This window comes from Diospyros lotus, chromosome 8 (genome assembly GCF_014633365.1).
Source record: "Diospyros lotus cultivar Yz01 chromosome 8, ASM1463336v1, whole genome shotgun sequence".
In the NCBI taxonomy this organism is placed as follows: domain Eukaryota; kingdom Viridiplantae; phylum Streptophyta; class Magnoliopsida; order Ericales; family Ebenaceae; genus Diospyros; species Diospyros lotus.
The window spans coordinates 5232214-5251184 of record NC_068345.1 but is presented as its reverse complement, the minus strand read 5'-3'; the positions used below and the strand labels follow the sequence as shown (position 1 = coordinate 5251184).

The 18971-nt window shown below is 39.1% G+C and overlaps 1 protein-coding gene across 3 annotated transcripts in view; it reads left to right on the top strand.

The window, feature by feature from the left end:
* The first annotated feature begins 636 nt into the window (after positions 1 to 636).
* Positions 637 to 18971, top strand: part of LOC127807831 (probable protein phosphatase 2C 11) — a 38728-nt gene continuing 20393 nt past the window's right edge. The window contains exon 1 of one of the 3 annotated variants that reach the window (XM_052345966.1): positions 637 to 897. In XM_052345966.1, the coding sequence (XP_052201926.1) occupies positions 713 to 897 (185 nt within the window). In that variant the 5' untranslated portion in view covers positions 637 to 712. The remainder of the gene's footprint in view (positions 898 to 18971) is intronic. The other 2 variants (XM_052345965.1, XM_052345964.1) reach the window with 2 other exon arrangements.

The following is an 18971-nucleotide window of genomic DNA, read 5'->3' as shown; positions in this document are numbered from 1 at the left end:
TGTAAATTCGTAAACAGATACACAGATATATATATATATATATATAAATATCAACAACAATACAGTAAACCAATTAGAAAATAGACAAAAACAAAAGATGCAATAGATAATATGTACCTTTCTTGTTCTCTAAATGCAAATGATAAATGTAGAAGGATTCAACAAGTTTAATAATAAATCAAAGTTTTAAAATGAAGATTATAGGGTTTTGCCGTAGAATAAGAATAATGTGAGTGATGAAGGAAGGAATCAAATTTTCACCTCTTGATGTTGCTCTCTTGGTGACTTTCTGTGAGTGATGTGAGTTTGGGGAAGAAACAACTTTCCCCCACTCTCTTTGTTTGTGAATAATGTGTGATTGGGTGAGGAAGAAACACAAATTACAGTCATTAATTGTTAAAATAAGATGGAGATATTAAGGTATTTTGACACACATGGCTATTTTGGACATTTAATAATAACTTTTATCTTTTATTTAATACATGAGACCTTTTGTATAAATAACATTAAATAATTAAATAAAGGCTTCTTAATCAAACTTATCCTTCCAGCTCTTTTTAACTCAATCCCCCATAAGTTAGATAGCTTAAAAAGTTAGGATACCAACTTATAAGGGTTGAAACTGCCTAGCCAAACCTAAACCAAAAACGTAAAAGGCCAAAGGACTAGTAACCAAAGGTTGATAATAATAATAGACTGGAATGCGGCAAACATGAACGTTGGAGATCCGCGCTCCTCCTCCCCCCCCACCACCAGTCTCGCCAACCGCCCCGATGCTCCGCCGACGCGTCCTGCCGCCGAACCTCCCAAGTCATTGCAGCAGCCGCAACTACAGAAGCCCAAGATCGTGATTCCGTCTAGGGATCCCGGTGCCCTTAACAGTGGCGGTGGCATCAGGTCCATCCGCCTCCTTCTCTCTGTCGCTAATTTAGGGCTAGTTCCTATGCTCATCTTTTCGGGATTATCATCGAATTGTTGTGTAATTTGAAGTTAATTGTTGCTTCTGTAACGTTTTCGTCAATTACTTGGCGAGGTGATTTCAGTTCTGTGGCTATTGGTTTGTGGAATGGCATTCGTGTAATTTTAGTTAATAAAAGGCATGAGGCGTAGACTTGTTCTCTTGTTCCCTTTTATTAATCACATCAAGCAAGGAATGCAACAGTATTTTCCAAGATCCTCTTGAGGGCTCACACTGTATAAAGAACTTATTTCCTCTGCAAATGCATCGGACATTCTCTCTCTACACAGGCGTCTCGTCTTGACTCTCTATTCATTGTTGTAAGAGTACCAATATCCTCTCCCCACATATGTGCCACATTAAGCTCATCTATAATCACACCCATGAAGCCATATATGTGCCACATTGAAAGACTCATCTATAATCACTTTAAGCTCTGAACTTAAGCGTGGGAAACCGCCTTGAGGAAATTGCCTTGACTATCCTATCTGCTTCTAGTGCTATCCCAATCCAACTGGTCCTCTGGTTTATAAGCATAAAAAAATTGACACCCGCATCTCTCTCTCTCTCTCTCTCTCTAAATCTTACTCAACATTATTAAAGTTCCTCTCTCTCTCAAACTTACCGTGTATGGATGCAATTGTTTGTGTGTATATCTCTCTCTAGAATTAGATCACCTCTTGCATCAAATTAATTTTCTATTGTCATACACATATTTGGGCCCACTTGATATTCTGTTATTCGTGGAAGATTCCAAGTGCCCAACTTGGTCAATCAACACTGACCATTAGCATCTTCCTTTTCCCGGCCATATTTTGTGTTCTAATGGCTATAGACATCTACTCATTAAATTATATTTCATAGCCTTTGCCCTGCATCTCTCTTTAATTGGGTCTTTTATTAAAATTCCTAGCTTTCAGTTATGATGCTACTATTTGTCGTTCATTCAGCCATTGTTGACCTTTGAAGAGCCAGCCTAAATGCACACTAGTCAATAATGATCAATAATCACAAAGCCATGTAGTGTAGACAAGGAAATATACAATAAATTAACCAATGTAAATTCATGTTAGAAGTATGTTAGTGAATAACAATTATTTTGCCTCCCAAGTTGGCCAAAACAATTGGCTAACTGGGGGGAAATTCCCTTCTTATCCTTGCTTTGGCCCCCTTGCCTCTCATTGACCAACTATTTCAACCAACTTGGAAGGCAAACGTAACATTGTCCATTTTTTTTTGTGTTTGCACCTTGTCCAATTGGTATAAAACCATTCTTTATATTGTACATACTAGTCATGAAAGCGGGTATGAATCACTTGATTCTTCATTGTGCTGTGGCATGGGAGATTATTAGCCCTTTTTTGGCCTAATTTGGTGTACAATGGGTGATTAGGAGGCCTCCATAGAGCACGTGTTACCTAAGTGGGAGACACAGGCAGGTCATTCCTTTGTGATATGGTGCTTATGGTATAATAGAAATGGTAGGAGTTTTGAATATATTGAGAATTTGTCAAGTTCTTAGGATTTCAGTAGGGTGTAGTAGTTTAATTTGCATTATAGTTGTAGCATATTAATTCTGTAGACGATCAGTTACAACCTGTAACTGATTTGTAACTGTTGATTGGTTAGCTATATATAAAACTAACCAATCTGTTTGGAGGTCATTGAATGAATTACTAAATTTCAGTTTCTCAATTCTCTCACCAATTCTCTCTCTCTCTCATCTCTTTCTATTCTTTCTCTCTCAATTTTCCTCTCAATTCTCTGTCTTAATTCTCACCACGTTTTGCCCTAATTTTCGCTATTGGCTGAGAATTTATACTATTTGATCCGAGATCCTGACAAATTGGTATCAGAGCTTTTCCTAGGCCATCGATTTCAGCTGCTAGTCCAATTCCACCATGGCTGATGGAGCACACATGAAGCAGTTTGAAGCACAATTGCAACAGGTGAATGCATGGTTTCAGATCTACAAACTTGAGTGGATTCTCTGGAAGTTGGATCTAGTAGAAACCACGAGGCAATCCTCTCATTGGATTGGAAATTTGAAACATCTATGGATGGTTTAGCAAGGAGGCTGGATGGATTTATGTTGATGTTCTCGAAACTGCCTCAAGTAAGTCTTCCTTTTGATTTTCCTCATAAGGAAAGATCAGATCCACTTCTTCCAGGCAATGGAGTGGTTCATAGAGCAGTTGGTTCTTCTGAATTTGAAGTAGAACCTATTGTAGTTGGTGAGAATGTGATTGAGAGGAGGCAGGAGGTATAGGCTGAATCTACTCCAATACCTAAGTTAGAAATTCCTTCCTTTGACTGCAAAAAACCTAGGTGGTGGGTGAGGCGATGTCAGACACTTTTTACTTTCTATAGCATACCGGATCAACAGAGAGTCATCTTAGCCTTTGCTTATTTGAATGATGTAGCGGATGCTTGGTTCCAAGGTTGGATTTGGTTAAGAGAGAACTGTCAGTGGACATAATTTGTGGAAGATTTCTGTGAGAGATTCGGTGATAGGAAGATGACTATTGTGGTGAAGGAATTTAATAAGTTAAGGCAGGATAATTATGTTCAGGCTTACCGGATTAAGTTTGAGGAGTTGAAATCTTTGATGCTTAATATTAACCCACCCCTACCTACCTGAGTCTTACCTTGTCTCAAGCTACAGTTAAGATGTTGCAGCCAAAAGGGTAAAACATGCAGCTAAAAGTGCAAGATTACTAGAGCTTATGGTAGAAGCTCTGATGAAGAAGCACATAATTCCTTGTAAAGGAATTGGGTTAGGTGAAGCACATATTTCATCGGTTACAAGGAACTTCAATTCTTGAACAAATAAGGGGAATGCTATGTACTAACATGTAAGGGGGAGGTAACTGTAATTAAATATAGTAGAAGGGAAAAGTAGTATATGCTGTAAGTATGCTGTAATGGGTTGTAGCAAGTTTGTTGCTGCATCAGCAATTGGTACATTCCCAAATGCATGTAAGCGGTTACCCGCACACGAGGGAGGTTAGGATCAACTATAAATATCACTGACTTCCTTCCACGGATGATTATGAAATTTCCCAAGAGAATTTTGAATTTCTCTCTCCTTGTTCTCTCTTTCTTTCTAACTCTACATTCTTCTCTTCCAAATTCTCTCTCCCTTTCTCTCTCGGTCCATCTATTAATCGAGACTACCGTTAGATCCTTAGGGAGTTGACATTTTGGTATCAGAGCAACACTTTTGGGCTTCAATTGGATACTGATCATTCATCGCCATGGCCGATGGATCAAGAATAAAGCAGATGGAGCCCCAATTGCAACAAGTTACAACAGCGATGGCGGAGATGCAAACAAGGCTGGGAACTCTTGAATCTTTTGTTAGAATAGGGGTGGATACACAAATTGATCAGGGGATGGAGAGATGGCATGAAGAGAACCGGGAACATAGTGCTTTGCTACGAGAACAAATGATGGAGCAGATGCAATAGTTCATGAGGTTGTTCACATCCCAACAACCGGTAAGACTCTCGCCTGAGTTTCCTCTTAGGGAGAGGTTGGAGCCCATATTTCCTGGAGTGAGAATGGAGCACCGACCAGTAGGAACGATGAAATTTGAGTTTGAACCAGAAATGGTGGGGGAAAAGAACGGAGAGGAGGCTAGGAGCTCAGGCTAATCGTAACCAGCCGAGCTTCCGTGTGACGAAATTAGAGATTCCACTTTTTGAAGGGGAGAATCCGAGATGGTGGATAAGGAGGTGTGAGAGGATGTTCTCCCTATATCAAATACCAGAACAACAAAAGATTACCCTCGCTTCTGCTTACTTGAACGATATGGGAGATGCATGGTTTCAAGGTTGGAGTGCGGTGAAGGAAGGAAGTCCATGGCATGTATTTGCTGATGATCTCTGTGAGAGGTTTGGGGATCGGAGTATGAGGGATATAATTGAAGAGTTTAACAAACTCAAGCAAGAAGGGACCGTGCAGGCCTATCGACTCAAGTTTGAAGAGCTAAGGTCCCTAATGATGGTGCACAGTCCCCGTTAGTCCGAGGAATACTTTGTATCGAGTTTTATTAGTGGCCTAGGGGATGAAGTGAGACCAATGGTGAAGATGATATAGCCTTAGACTGTGAAGCTGGCTGTTGAGAGTGCGAGGCTACAAGAGTTGATTATTGAGGCCTTGATGAAAAAATAGAGGAATCAGACAAGGGGAGTAGTCATAGGGGGCTAGCTAGTCGGGAACAGAATGGTAGCAAGGGATATGGGGCATAGTGGTAAGGGAGTATTAGCCCTACCTTCTACCACCCCTACCCCTACAAATGGAGGAAAATTAATGGAACAGAGGCGACAAGCCGAGCAGTGTTATAAATGTGGGGACAAGTACTTCATGGGCCATAAGTGTAAAAGACAGTTGCTATTGTTGGAAGGAGAAGATGATGACATAGAGGAAGGAGAGGAACTCTCTGAGATTGATGGGAAAGATGGGAGAAATCTCATTACATGCCTTAAAAGGGGTGGCCAATAGCAAGGTTATAAGGTGGAAGGTAAAGCGAACAATTGTCCCATCATGGTGCTCATTGACAGCAGGAGTACCCATAGCTTCTTGGATGAAGCTATGGCAATGAGGCTGGGGTGTGAAATCACTCAATATCATCCCCTATCAGTAACATTCGCTAATGGCAACAAGGTTTTAAGCCAATCATCGTGTAAGGGATTCTATTGGGAGATGAACAAGGAGGATTTCTCAGCTGATTTGAGGTTGCTCAAGTTGGGGGGTTGTGATGTGGTGTTGGGAGTTGATTGAATGAAGGGGGTTAGTCTAATCAGCTTTGATTAAATAAAATGGAGGTGACTTTTGATAAAGATGGAAGAAGGAAGACCCTAATGGGTAATCATGAAATGGGAGTATGCAAGATGATTTTAGGTAAGAAGCTGCAAAGGATGTTCAAAACTAAATTCACCAAGGTGGCACAACTATTCTCCATTCATGCCATGGAACCTACAGGGGACAATACAGAATAAGAAGGGGAGGTAGCAGTTACTGTGAGTTGCCACCCTCATGTCCAAAGAAAGGTACAAGAGATTGATTCTCTTAATATACTTTTAATTGAGTGTAAGGACCTCTTCATGGAGCCTAACTCCTTACCACCCAAGAAACCTTTTGATCACCCTATTATTTTGAAACCAAATTCCAAGCCTGTCAATGTAAGGTCCTACCGTTACCCACCAAGACAAAAAACTGAAATTGAAAGACTCATTAAAGACATATTGCACAAATCCATTATCCAACCAAGCATCGACCCTTTTGCCTCACCTGTATTATTTGTCAAAAAGAAAGATGGGTCATGGAGGTTTTGTGTTGACTATCATCAACTAAACTCCATAACCATCAGGGACAAGTTTCCAATACCTATTGTGGAAGACTTGCTTGATGAGCTTAAGTGTGCTATTGTCTTTACCAAATTAGACCTTAGGTCAGGCCATCACCAGATTTGAATAAAGCCTGAAGACATTAACAAAACAGCCTTTAAAACCCACCAAGGGCACTATGAATTCTTAGTCATGCCCTTTGGTCTCACCAACGCCCTAGCTACCTTTTCGGTGTTGATGAATCAGATTTTTGAACCATTTTTATGCCAATTTATCTTAAGTGTTTTTTTTATGATATTCTAATCTACAACCCATCTTTTGCTAAACATCTTGACCACCTAAAAACCACTTTTGAGGTCCTTAGGCTCAATCAATTGTATGTCGAGGAGTCTAAATGTGCCTTTGCACAAGAACAAGTGGAGTACTTGGGCCACATTATATCTAAAGTAGGGGTGAGTACTGATCCTACCAAGGTGGAAGCTATGTTAAGGTGGCCAAGGCCTTAAAATGTCAAGGGACTTGGGGGATTCTTTGGATTAACTGGCTATTACCGCTGGTTTGTTAAAAATTATGGCATAATTAGCCAACCCCTAACAGAATTATTGAAGAAAGATGGGTTCCATTGGGGTCAGGAGGCTTTTTGCAAACTCAAGGAGGCTATGAGTAAGGTTCCCACACTAGGGTTACTAGACTTCAATAAGCCATTCATACTTGAGACAGATGCAAGTGCTAGTGGAATTGGGGTTGTGTTAGTTCATAAGGGAAGACCTTCGGCTTTTCTTAGCCAAGCATTAGCCCCTAAACACTTGGGATTGAGCATATATGAAAAGGAGCTATTGGTTGTGTTGATGGCAGTGGACATTTGACATTACTTGGAAGGAGGTAAGTTTGTGATTAAAATGGACCATGAAAGTCTGAAATTTTTGTTATAGAAAAGGTTGCACACTCAATTGCAACAGAAAGGGATGATAGAGCTAATGGGATTGGATTACACCATACAATATAGGAAAGGCAAGGAAAACCTCGCAGCAGATGCCTTATCCAGGTGTTTTGAAGAGGGCAGTTCAACTGTAATAACCATGGTAATTCCATATTGGTGCCAAGAAATTGTTTCAAGCTATGAAGCAGATGGGAAAACTAAGGAATTTCTGTAACAATCGGTGGTAAATCCTACCTCAAGGCTAGGATGTATGTTGACCAATGGCTTGATCAAATACCAAGGGAGGCTGGTCATAGGGGATGATGAAGAGCTTAGGAGAAAGGTAATAGAAGCCTTACATAATTCACCCCTTGGGGGACATTTAGGTATTGTGAACACTTACCATAAGGCCAAGCAGCTCTTCTAGTGGCTGGGGCTAAAGATGAATGTCATGGAGTTTGTGTTAGGGTGTGATACTTGTAGGAGGTGCAAGTCAGAGAATGTAGCATACCCAGGGCTACTATAGCCTTTGGAAATTCCAGGAGGACCTTGGGAGAGCATATCCATGGATTTTATTGAAGGGCTTCCAAAATTAGAAGGGAAAGATTGCATCATGGTGATAGTGGATAGATTCACCAAATATGGCCATTTCATTGGATTAACTCATCCTTACTGTTAGAGTATCTCACAGCACACTACTCTATTCTCCCAACCCAAATAGCTTCCTAACTTACTCAAGATGAACTAAGATTATAGAACACAAAAAGAAACAACACAATCACAGAAGAAAACAGCAAGAATTATCCTGGTTCGGTCTTGAAATCCAAGACCTACATCCAGACTGCTTAGAAGCCAATCAAATCCACTATCTTGAAGTCAACCAAGGATGATTACAACGAGAACTTAATCCCTCCCGCCCATATACTCTGAAAGCTGTAGGGAAAATGGGAAACCAAGCTAATAACCAGCTATTCCCAACCTCTCGCACTCAATCCCGACTCAAGACAGAAAGTTGAAACAAAACCGTCTCAATTTCTAGCACACTAAGACTCTCTCTCTAACTCTGACCTATCCACGACCCCTATTTATAGGATATAAGGGTGGCGGAATACATGGGATAAAATAAAACCAACTAACCGCCTAACAAAAAAACATACAGCTGGCACTTCTTCTAGAAACATACCTTCTAGAAGATCAGTTATATCTAACCATACAACAGAAAAAATATGCAGTAAAACAGTTAGATACATTTTACCTAATCTAATACAAATGTTACAACACTTATATTGCCCAGGAAATAGCTAAGGTATTTTTGGATCACTCACATAGTGAAATTGCATGGGGTACCTAAGGCTATAGTCTCAGACATAGATAAATTTTTTACTAGCTTATTGTGGAAGGAGTTGATGCGGTTATTGGGGGTCAAGCTCAACATGTCCGTCACCTACCACCTTGAATCTGACGGCCAAACAAAAAGAGTTAATCAGTGTTTAGAAATGTATTTGAGGTGTTCTTGCTTCCTACAACCCAAGTCTTGGCATAAATGGCTGGCCACGACTCAATGGTGGTACAATTCCAACCACCACAGCTTTATAAAGAGATCTCCTTTTGAAGCTCTCTATGGCTACAAACCTCCATTGCTACTAGCCTTGGGAGACTTTTCAACAGTGGTAGCCCTAAATGCCTACATACAGCAAAGGCAACAGGCCTTACAAATACTCAAAATAGAGTTGGCCAACTCCAAGAATAGAATGAAGTAGTTTGCAGACAAAAAGAGGAGTGAAAGGGAGTTTCAGGTGGGGGAAGTGGTATACTTGAAGCTACAATTAAGACATTTAAGGGCCCTACTCCAGAGGTTTAGCTCAAAGTTACACCCAAAGTTCTATGGGCCATTTCCCATTATTACCAAGGTGGGAAATGTGGCCTACAGGCTACAACTACCCAAGGGCTTCAACATCCATCCGGTGTTTCATGTTTCACTTCTCAAGAAGTCAGTAGGAGCACAACCAGTAAGTTCAATCCTACCTACATTTTCCACTGTTGGAGATAGTGTAAGAGAACCTACAACTATCATAGATAGAAGGGTAATCTACAGGCAAAGGGCTCCCATCAATCAAGTCCTTATCCAATGGTCTAACCTTCACCCAGATAATAATACCTGGGAGTACCTTCCAGATCTCCTCAAACAGTTTCCTCGAGTGGCAAGCCGCCTCAACATTTCTTGAGGACAAGAAAACTTTAATTAGGGGGGGAAGGTAATTGTCATGTACTAACGTGTAAGGGGGAGGCAACTGAAATTAAATATAGTACAAGGGAAAAGTAGTATATGTTGTAAGTATGTTGTAATGGGTTGTACCAAGTTTGTTGCTACATCAGTAGCTGGTACATTTCCAAACGCATATAAGCGGTTACCCGCACTTGGGGGAGGTTAGGATCAGCTATAAATATCATTGACTTCCTTCCACAGATGATTATGAAATTTTCTAAGAGAATTCTAAATTTCTCTCTCTCCCTATTATCTCTTTCTAACTTTGCATTCTTCTCTTCCAAATTCTCTCTCGGGCCATCTATTGATCGAGACTACTGTTAGATCCTTAGGGAGCTGAGAGGGAATTTCTTGCAAAAACCTCCCCAAGATCCATTACTTCCTATTAACCTAATATGACAAAATTTGCCAGTTTAGAACAAATGAGACAGTTGGGACTCTATTATAAATGTGGAGAAAAATATTCTCCTGGACATAAATATAAATGATTGGAAGGTAGAAATGATGAAAAAGAATTAATAGAGGAAATAGAAGTCGGTTATAACATTTCCATTGAGAATGAAGATGGGGAAATTTCACTGCATGCTTTAAAGGGTTATTCCTCTAATAAAATCAAAAAGATGGAGCAAAAGATAAGAAGTTTCAGGAAGTCGAGCATGACTTGTGATTTTCTTGAAAACATAATTGGGAGAATAGGAGAAATAGAGAGAAATGGGGATGGATCAAACAAAATGAGGGAGGAAAACAGAGAAAGATGAAGGAGAAATAGGCAGGAAGTAGGGGGAAATAAAGAAGGGGGGAGAAATAAAGAGATTTGAGAGAGAGAGAAGGGAGAATTGCAGAGAGAAGGAATACTTTTTAATTCATCCAAAAACATAAAATCAGCCAAGAGGTGTGCAACTTTATATATAAGTTATCCACACCTTTTACAGGGTAATTTCCATTCCTGTACTAGAGGTAATTGCTCCTAAACACTACACAACTATCAATAATCTATAAATAACTAACTCTTCTGCAGACTAATACAATTTACAAAAATGAAAATAAAAATGACTAGCCTAAATTGTGACATTCGCTCCCCCTTAAAGATCTCTTGTCCTTAAGAAATCTCAGCGTCTATGTGCTTCATCCAATCCCTGCAACATCTTTCCCTTCTTCACCTTCATCTAATCCTTTGATATACAACTATTTCCTTTTGCATTGGTGGCTTGTACTGAAATTCTCTCCACACCTGTTGCACAGCCCTAGCTTTCTCCTTTGATTAATGGCAGGGATTTTGTTGAAGTATTAACCCTAGGATTCCATCTTGATGTTGCAGTCCCCATATTTCCTTCCAACTGCTAATCTGTTGAAGGTTGAATTTCCACTGGGATGTGGTGCCTTTTAAAGATTGCTTCCAAGGTCATTTCTTGTAATCTTGCCTTCTCGACAGCTTGCTTGACAGTTGTAGGTTGCATCATCTTAACCACTAGCCTCAATTCATCATTTAATTTGCTGATGAAACTAGAAACAAAATAATCTTCAATCAAGGTAGGATATGAATTTATCATTAGAGACCTCAATTCTTTTAAACGAACTTGGTATTCTATCACTGACCTTTCTTGCTTCAATTTATTAAACTCTTCGGTTGTGTCTACCATAGGTGTCTCACCAAACCTTACACAAAAGTCTTCCACAAATTCTGTCCAATTTGTCTCAACCATCACTTTGTTCCACCCTTGAAATCATGCCATCAGCTATGTTGTTGAAGTAGGTTGTTGCAAGGTTTATCCTTTGACTTTCAGCCACATTATAATATTGGAAAAACCTATCACACATCCTAACCCACCACCTGGGTTTAGCACCTTTAAACATGGGAATTTCCTGCCTAGGTATTATCGGTTGTTCCTCATCTGCCTGTGATGTGGAAGCATGAGGGGGAATGCTTGCTCATGTCAAGATTTGTGGAAATTGTTGGGAGGCCGAGTTGCTGTGATGATGAGGCCGAGCTGTTGAGCTAATGGCCGAGTTGCCGAGCTACTAAGCTCGTTATTATCTGATTTATTCTCTGTGATTTATCTTGTTGTTATATCTTATCTTTCCTTTTTTATTAGATTTGCATTTAAGGTTGTTGTAATCTAGTCCTAAAAAATAGGAATATAATCTCTAAAATTTAGGAGAATTCTTAGGATCTATTGTGTATATATTTGTGGCATTCTCAAGGGAATAATGGAAAGACAATTATTCTTTCAAAAGAAGATTTCTTCATGGTATCAGAGCATGAATTATTTCCTCCTGTTATCAAACCCTAAGCAGCCAGTTGCTGCAGCGACCAACCACCTCTTAATCTCCTTTCTTCCTTCTACCTGATAGTACTAGAATTCTTCTACAATGGCCAGCAACGACAGTAAGTATACCCAGATTATTCCCACACCGAGCAACAATGTTGTAACCATGGATAATAACAGCATGATCGCTATTACGGGACACAAGCTCAGCGGTCAAAATTATCTCCAATGGTCACAATCAGTGTTGATGTTCATATGCGGCAAAGGCAAAGATGACTACTTGACTGGAGTCATAGCCAAACCAGGAGAAGAGGAACCAGGATACAGAGATTGGAAGACAGAAAATAACATGGTGATGTCTTGGCTCATCAATTCTATGACAAATGAAATAGGTGAGAATTTCCTTCTTTATGATACCGCACAAGAAATTTGGGAGGTTGCTAAGGAAGCCTATTCCCATATCGAAAATACTTAGGAGTTATTCGACATAGAAACCATGCTTGATGACCTAAGGCAAGGTGATTCCCATGTCACACAATACTTTAATTCCTTAAACAAGTATTGGCTTCAATTGGATAAGTATGATACCATCCAATGGAAGTGCATAGAGGATTCAGCAAAATACAAGAGTATTGTGGAAAAGAAGAGGCTTTACAAATTTCTGATCGATTTGAATAAAAACCTAGATGCTGTATGTGGGAGAATTCTTGGAACAAAGCCCTTGCCAAGTCTTAGAGAGGCCTTTGCTGAAGTCTGAAGGGAAGAGAGCCGGATGAAGATTACGCTCAAGTCTACAAGTCCAACCTTGGAGCAATCAGTTCTAATCACCCGAGGAAGCCATCAAACTACCTTCAAACAAAAGAAGGGCCGACCTTGGTGTGATCACTATCACAAGACAGGACACACTAAGGATACTTGTTGGGAAATTCATGGTAAGCCACCTGATTGGAAGCCATCCCATGAAAGGAAGAGTAGAGGTGCTTTAGCTTCCACTAAGGAAACCATAACAGCCTCATCAGCTTCATCACTAATCTGCTCAGCAAGGAACAGATGGAATGGCTTCAAACTATGTTCGAAAAGACTTAATTTTCTCAGCCCTCTAACTTGGCGTCCGGTTCTGTAGCCCTTAAAGGTAAATCATCTCATGTTTTAACTGCCAAAAGCGAGTTTTCTGCTATATGGATTGTTGATTTAGGGGTTTCTGATCACATGACTGGAGAATCTAATATACTAACTAATTTTCAACCCTGCAAGCAAGATTGGGTGGTAAGGATTGCTGATGGTTCACTATCAAAGGTAGCCTGAATTGGAATGGTGGCAGTTTAAGATGATTTAACCCTAAAATCTGTTCTCTTGGTGCCAAATTTAGACTGCAACTTAATATTAGTGAACAAGTTATCTACTGATTGTAATTGTGTGGTTAAATTCTCACAAAATTTGTGTGAATTTCAGGACCGGAGTTTGAGGAGGACGATTGGCAATGCTGAAGCATGTTCGGGCCTCTACATCCTTTAAAAGACTTCTTCTAGTAGTAAAGTCGTTCAATCCAACAACTGTTCTTCTCTTAAACCAGCTGTTTATTTATCTAATTTTCATTCCAATAATGGTGTTATGATGTTATGGCACTATAGATTAGGTCATCCTAATTTTGTTTATCTTCAGAAATTATTTCCCTCATTGTTCAAGAATAAAGATCCCCATTTGTTACAATGTGAAATATGTCAATTCTCTAAACATATACGAAACACTTATCTCAACCAAGTTTATACTCCATCTTCGCCTTCCTCCTTGATTCATAGCGATGTGTGGGGGCCTTCTAGGGTTAGAAATATTACTGGGGCTCGTTGGTTCATATCATTTATTGATGATCATACTCTCTTAATGTGGGTATTTCTTACGAAAGAAAAATTTGAAACTGGTTCTATCTTTCAAGCTTTTCATTCAATGGTGCAAAGACAATTCAATGCCAAAATTCAGATCTGGAGAACAAATAATGGCAAAGAATATTTTAATTCCATCCTTAGTTATTATCTTTCCCAACAAGGCATAGTACACCAAAGCACTTGTGTTGATACCCCCCAACAAAATGGGGTTGCAGAATGAAAGAACCAACACTTATTGGAAGTTGCGAGATCCCTATTGTTCTCTACTAATGTTCCTTCTCATTTTTGGGGTGAGGCTATTCTAACGGTCACCTATCTAATCAATAGAATGCCCTCACACATCCTAAAGCATCAAACCCCTAGTCAACTTCTTCTTACTTCCTTTCCTCACACTCGGATCCTTTCACATCTTCCCCTCAAAATTTTCGGTTGTTGTGCATTTGTTCATGTGCATAATCATATGAGAAGCAAGCTTGAGCCTCGGTCTCTCAAATGTATATTTCTATGCTACTCTCCTCATCAAAAAGGGTATAAATGTTACTCTCTTGAACTTCAAAAATTCTTTACCTCCATGGATGTCACATTTATTGAAAATCAACCCTATTATCACAAAATTGATATTCAGGGGGAGAACACTCAAGATACTTCCTTAGAATATCAGTTTTGGGATTCTATTGACTGCCAAGAACTTGAGGAGACTCAGGAACCTGAATCTAACACCTCTACCAGCCATTCTCCTTCTCCTACCAAGGAATTTCCTGCCTCTACTGTCACTGAACTGCAGGTTTACTATAGAAGACAATCCAAACCTAAGGAGAATGAGGCTCCAACATGCTTCGGGACGGTTCAAGAGGCTAAGCCGAAATCACCGGTAGAAAGAGGTAGAAATATAGCTGGTGAGGATACTGTTACTGTTTTTATTAATGATGAGGATTTACATTGGCCTATTGCCTTGATGAAGGGTGTGAGAGCATGCACAAAACATCCTCTACAAAATTATATCTCATACAAGGGTCTCTCACCAAAATTCAGTGTATTTGTTTCAAATGTAGACAAAGTGCAGATTCCTAACAATATCCAAGAGACTTTTTAGCACCCTAGATGGAAGGAGGCTGCTCTTGAGGAAATCTAGGCCTTGGAAAAGAATGAAATGTGGGATATCACTGATTTGCCTCTCAGAAAAAACCCTGTGGGCTGCAAGTGGGTTTTCACGGTAAAATATAGGGAGGATGGAGAGATTGACAGATTCAAGGCTCGGTTAGTGGCAAAGGGCTTCACCCAAGCTTATGGTATTGACTATCAAGAAACATTTGCTTCTGTGGCAAAGTTGAATACCATCAGAGTTCTGCTGTCCCTAGTAACAAATTTGGATTGGCTTCTACATCAATTAGATGTGAAGAATGCTTTCTTAAATGGAGATCTAGAAGAGGAAGTTTACATGGAGATTCCCCATGGATTTGAGATTAAACTTACAAAGAACAAAGTTTGCAAGCTAAGAGATCACTCTATGGACTTAAACAATCCCCAAGAGCCTATTTGAGAGGTTTACAAGGGCAGTCAAAAAGCATGGATTTAATCAGTGCCAAACTGACCACACTTTATTCATCAAACGACCCTTGAAAGGTAAATTGACTATTCTCATTGTATATGTGGATGATATCATTGTTGTAGGGGATGACATTAGTGAAATCCAAAGCCTTAAATAAGTACTTGCAAGAGAATTTGAGATCAAAGACCTAGGGAATTTAAGATACTTCTTAGGCATGGAGGTTACAAGGTCCAAAGAGGGAATTTCAGTCACACAAAGGAAGTATATCCTGGATCTCCTTAAGGAAACATGAATGTTGGGTTGTAAACCAGTTGAAACTCCTATGGAATCTAAAGCAAAATTAGACATTGGCAAAGAAAGTAATCCAGTTGACAAAGGAAGGTATCAAAGGTTAGTAGGAAAGCTTATATATCTATCACATATTAGGCCGAATATTGGACTTTTTGTTAGTGTTGTAAATCAATTCATGAATGATCCCAAAGAGGAGCACTTGGAAGTAGTTTACCGCATCCTAAGGTACTTAAAATCAACTCTAGGCAAGGGGTTAATGTTCAGAAAAACAGCAAATTGAGGAATCATAGTCTATACAGATGTTGATTGGGTTGGTTCAATTCTTGATAGAAGGTCAACTTTAGGGTATTGTTCATTTGTATGGGGAAATCTAGTGACCTGGCGTAACAATAAGCAGTCGGTTGTATCTAGAAGTAGTGTAGAGGCTGAATTTAGAGCAATGGCTCATGGATTTTGTGAAGGAATATGGCTGAAAAGACTACTCCAAGAGCTGAAAATAGATACAACAAAACTAGTACAGGTGTTGTGTGACAACCAATCTGCCATCAATATTGTTAAAAATCCGGTTCATCATGACCGGACTAAACATGTGGAGATTGACAAACACTTTATCAAAGAAAAACTGGAAGAGGGAGTATTCAAGCTGATCTACACTCCTACTAGTAACCAAGTGGCTGACATTCTCACTAAAGCTCTATTTAGAAGAATATTCGATGAATTCAGTTGCAAGCTTAGCTTGAATAACATATTCAGCCCAACTTGAGAGGGAATGTGGAAATTGTTGGGAGGTCGAGCTGTTGAGCTAATGGTCGAGTTGCCGAGCTACTAAGCTTGTTATCATTTGATTTATTCTCTGTGATTTATCTTGATTTATATTGCTGTTATATCTTATTAGATTTGTATTTAAGGTGGTTGTAATCTAGTCCTAAAAAGTAGGAATCTAATCTCTAAAATTTAGGAGAATTCTTAGGATCTACTGTGTATATATTTGTGGCATTCTCAAGGGAATAATGGACGGAGAATTATTCTTTTAAAAGAAGATTTCTTCAAGATTGATTTTGACACAAGTCTTGGAGGGAAATCTTTTGGCAGGCCGACTTAAGGCATCTTGGAAAACATCTTCAGGAGCCCATCCAACCTCTGGATGACGTTAGCCGCTTCCCTCTATAGCGATTGCACAGTTGCTCTAGTGGCAATGTTGGTGACAATGTTCTCTTCCTGGTAGCGACTCAATTCTTCCCGGGTCTGCTGCAAACCCAACTATATGGTGTCCAACCTTGCTTTTATCTGCTTCATGTGGTTTTCCTTTGCCATTTCCTCAGTCAATTTTCTTCTAAGCTCACCTTGAACTGCTAATATGACTGCCTCATGATCTTGGTAACTGCCTCTGAACTGCTTTCAGAGCCCTACTAGTCCTGCTCGCCTTCAAGTCTTGAGTGAAAGCACCTAGATCTAGCCAACAATCAGACTGCTCTGATACCAATTTGTCAGGAACTTGAGCTTGACTTGTGATTTTCTTGAAAACAGAATTGAGAGAATAGGAGAAATAGAGAGAAATGGGGATTAGACAGAATGCGAGAGGAAAACAGAGAAAGATGAAGGAGAAATAGGTAGGAAGTAGGAAGAAGTAGAGAGAGGGGGGGAGAAATAGAGAGATCCAAGAGAGAGAGAATGAAGAATTGCAGAGAGAAGGAATACTTTTTAATTCATCCAAAAACATAACATCGGGCAAGAGGTGTACAACTTCATATATAAAGCTATCCACACCTTTTACAAGGTAGTTTCCACTCCGCTAGAGGTAATTGCTCCTAAACACTACACAACTATCAATTATTTGTAAATAACTAACTCTTCTGTAGACTAATACAATTTGCAAAAATGAAAATAAAAATGACTAGCCTAAATTGTGATAAGTTGATGATATTGATTGAAAATGGCAGTACACACAATTTTCTTGATGAAAACATTGCTAAGGACTTGTGTTGTAAGTTGAAGAATACTTTCCCTTTGTCGATCACTGTGGAAAATAACAGTAAAATATATAGTAAATCCAAGTGTGTCGACTTTTGTTGGGAAATGCAAGGGCAGAAATTTATCACTGACTTGCGGTTATTAAAATTAGGTGGATGTGATATTGTATTTGGAGTGGATTGGATGAGAACATTCAGTCCAATCATATTTGACTTCAATAAATTGGAGATGGGAGCCTGTAAACTGATTTTTGGAAAAAAATTACAAAAGTTCTTCAATATTTCTCCATACAAGTTGTGGAAGAGAAGAAATAGAAATAGCTTAGATTTGAAAGTTGTGGAGTCTAAAAGCTGCTTACCACAATGATGCTCAATCTTTAACTGAGGCTTTTATAGGTCTTTGTTTTCCTTGAGGACAAGAAAATTTTCAAGGGCAGGAAAATGTCAAGTTTGTAGGATTTCAGTAGGGTGTGGTAGTTTAATTTGCATAACAGCTGTAACATATTAATTCTGTAGAGGATCAGGTATAACTTGTAACTGATTTGTAACTGTTGATTGGTTAGTTATATATAAAGCTGTCAAGATTCTGAACTTGACAATGTGAATTCTTAGCCAATGGTGAGAATTAGGGCTGAAATTGGCTAGAGTTAGGGAGAATTTAAGAGGAAAATTGAGAGAGAGAATAGAAAGATGCAAGAGAGAAAATAGGGAGAATTTAAGAGGAAAATTGAGAGAGAGAACAGAAAGATGCAAGAGAGAAAATAGGGAGAATTAAGAGGAAAATTGAGAGAGAGAACAGAAAGATGCATGCGCACGCTAGAGAGAGAGAGAGAGAGAGAGAATTTTAAGAGAGAAAGACCAGGAGAAAGAATTGGGGAGAGAATTCAAAAACTGAAATCTTAGTAATTCATTGAATGAGTCTCCAAATAAATTAAAGCTAACCTATCAACAGTTATAAGTCCGTTACAAGTTGTAGCTGATCCTCTACAACATTTATATACTATAGCTATTATGCAAATTAAACTGCTACATCCTACTAAAACCCAAGGAACTTGACATTTTCTCGCGCATGAAAATTTTCTTCTCCTTAAGGAAAAAAGAAAACAAAGACCTCTTATAGAAATAGACTCCTAGCTTTCAAATCTCAGCCTTCTTTGTTTCTTCTCTTTCACAGTTTGTATGGAGAAATCTTGAAAATTTTTTGTAATTTCTTTCCAAAATTAGTTTACAGACTCCTATCTCCAAGCTGCTAGTGAGAGTTACCTTCTTTCCTAACTTCTCGAAAGTAACCTCTAATTTATTGAAGTCAAATATGGTTGGAACATTTAATACACACCTAATACAATATCACTTGCACCTAATTTTAATAATCGCAAGTCAACGATAAATTCTTACCCTTGCATTTCCCAACAAAAGTCGACACACTTGGATTTACTATACATTTTACTTCCATTTGCAACAATGATCGACAAAGGGAAAGTATTCTTCAACTTACAACACAAGTCCTTGGCGGTGTT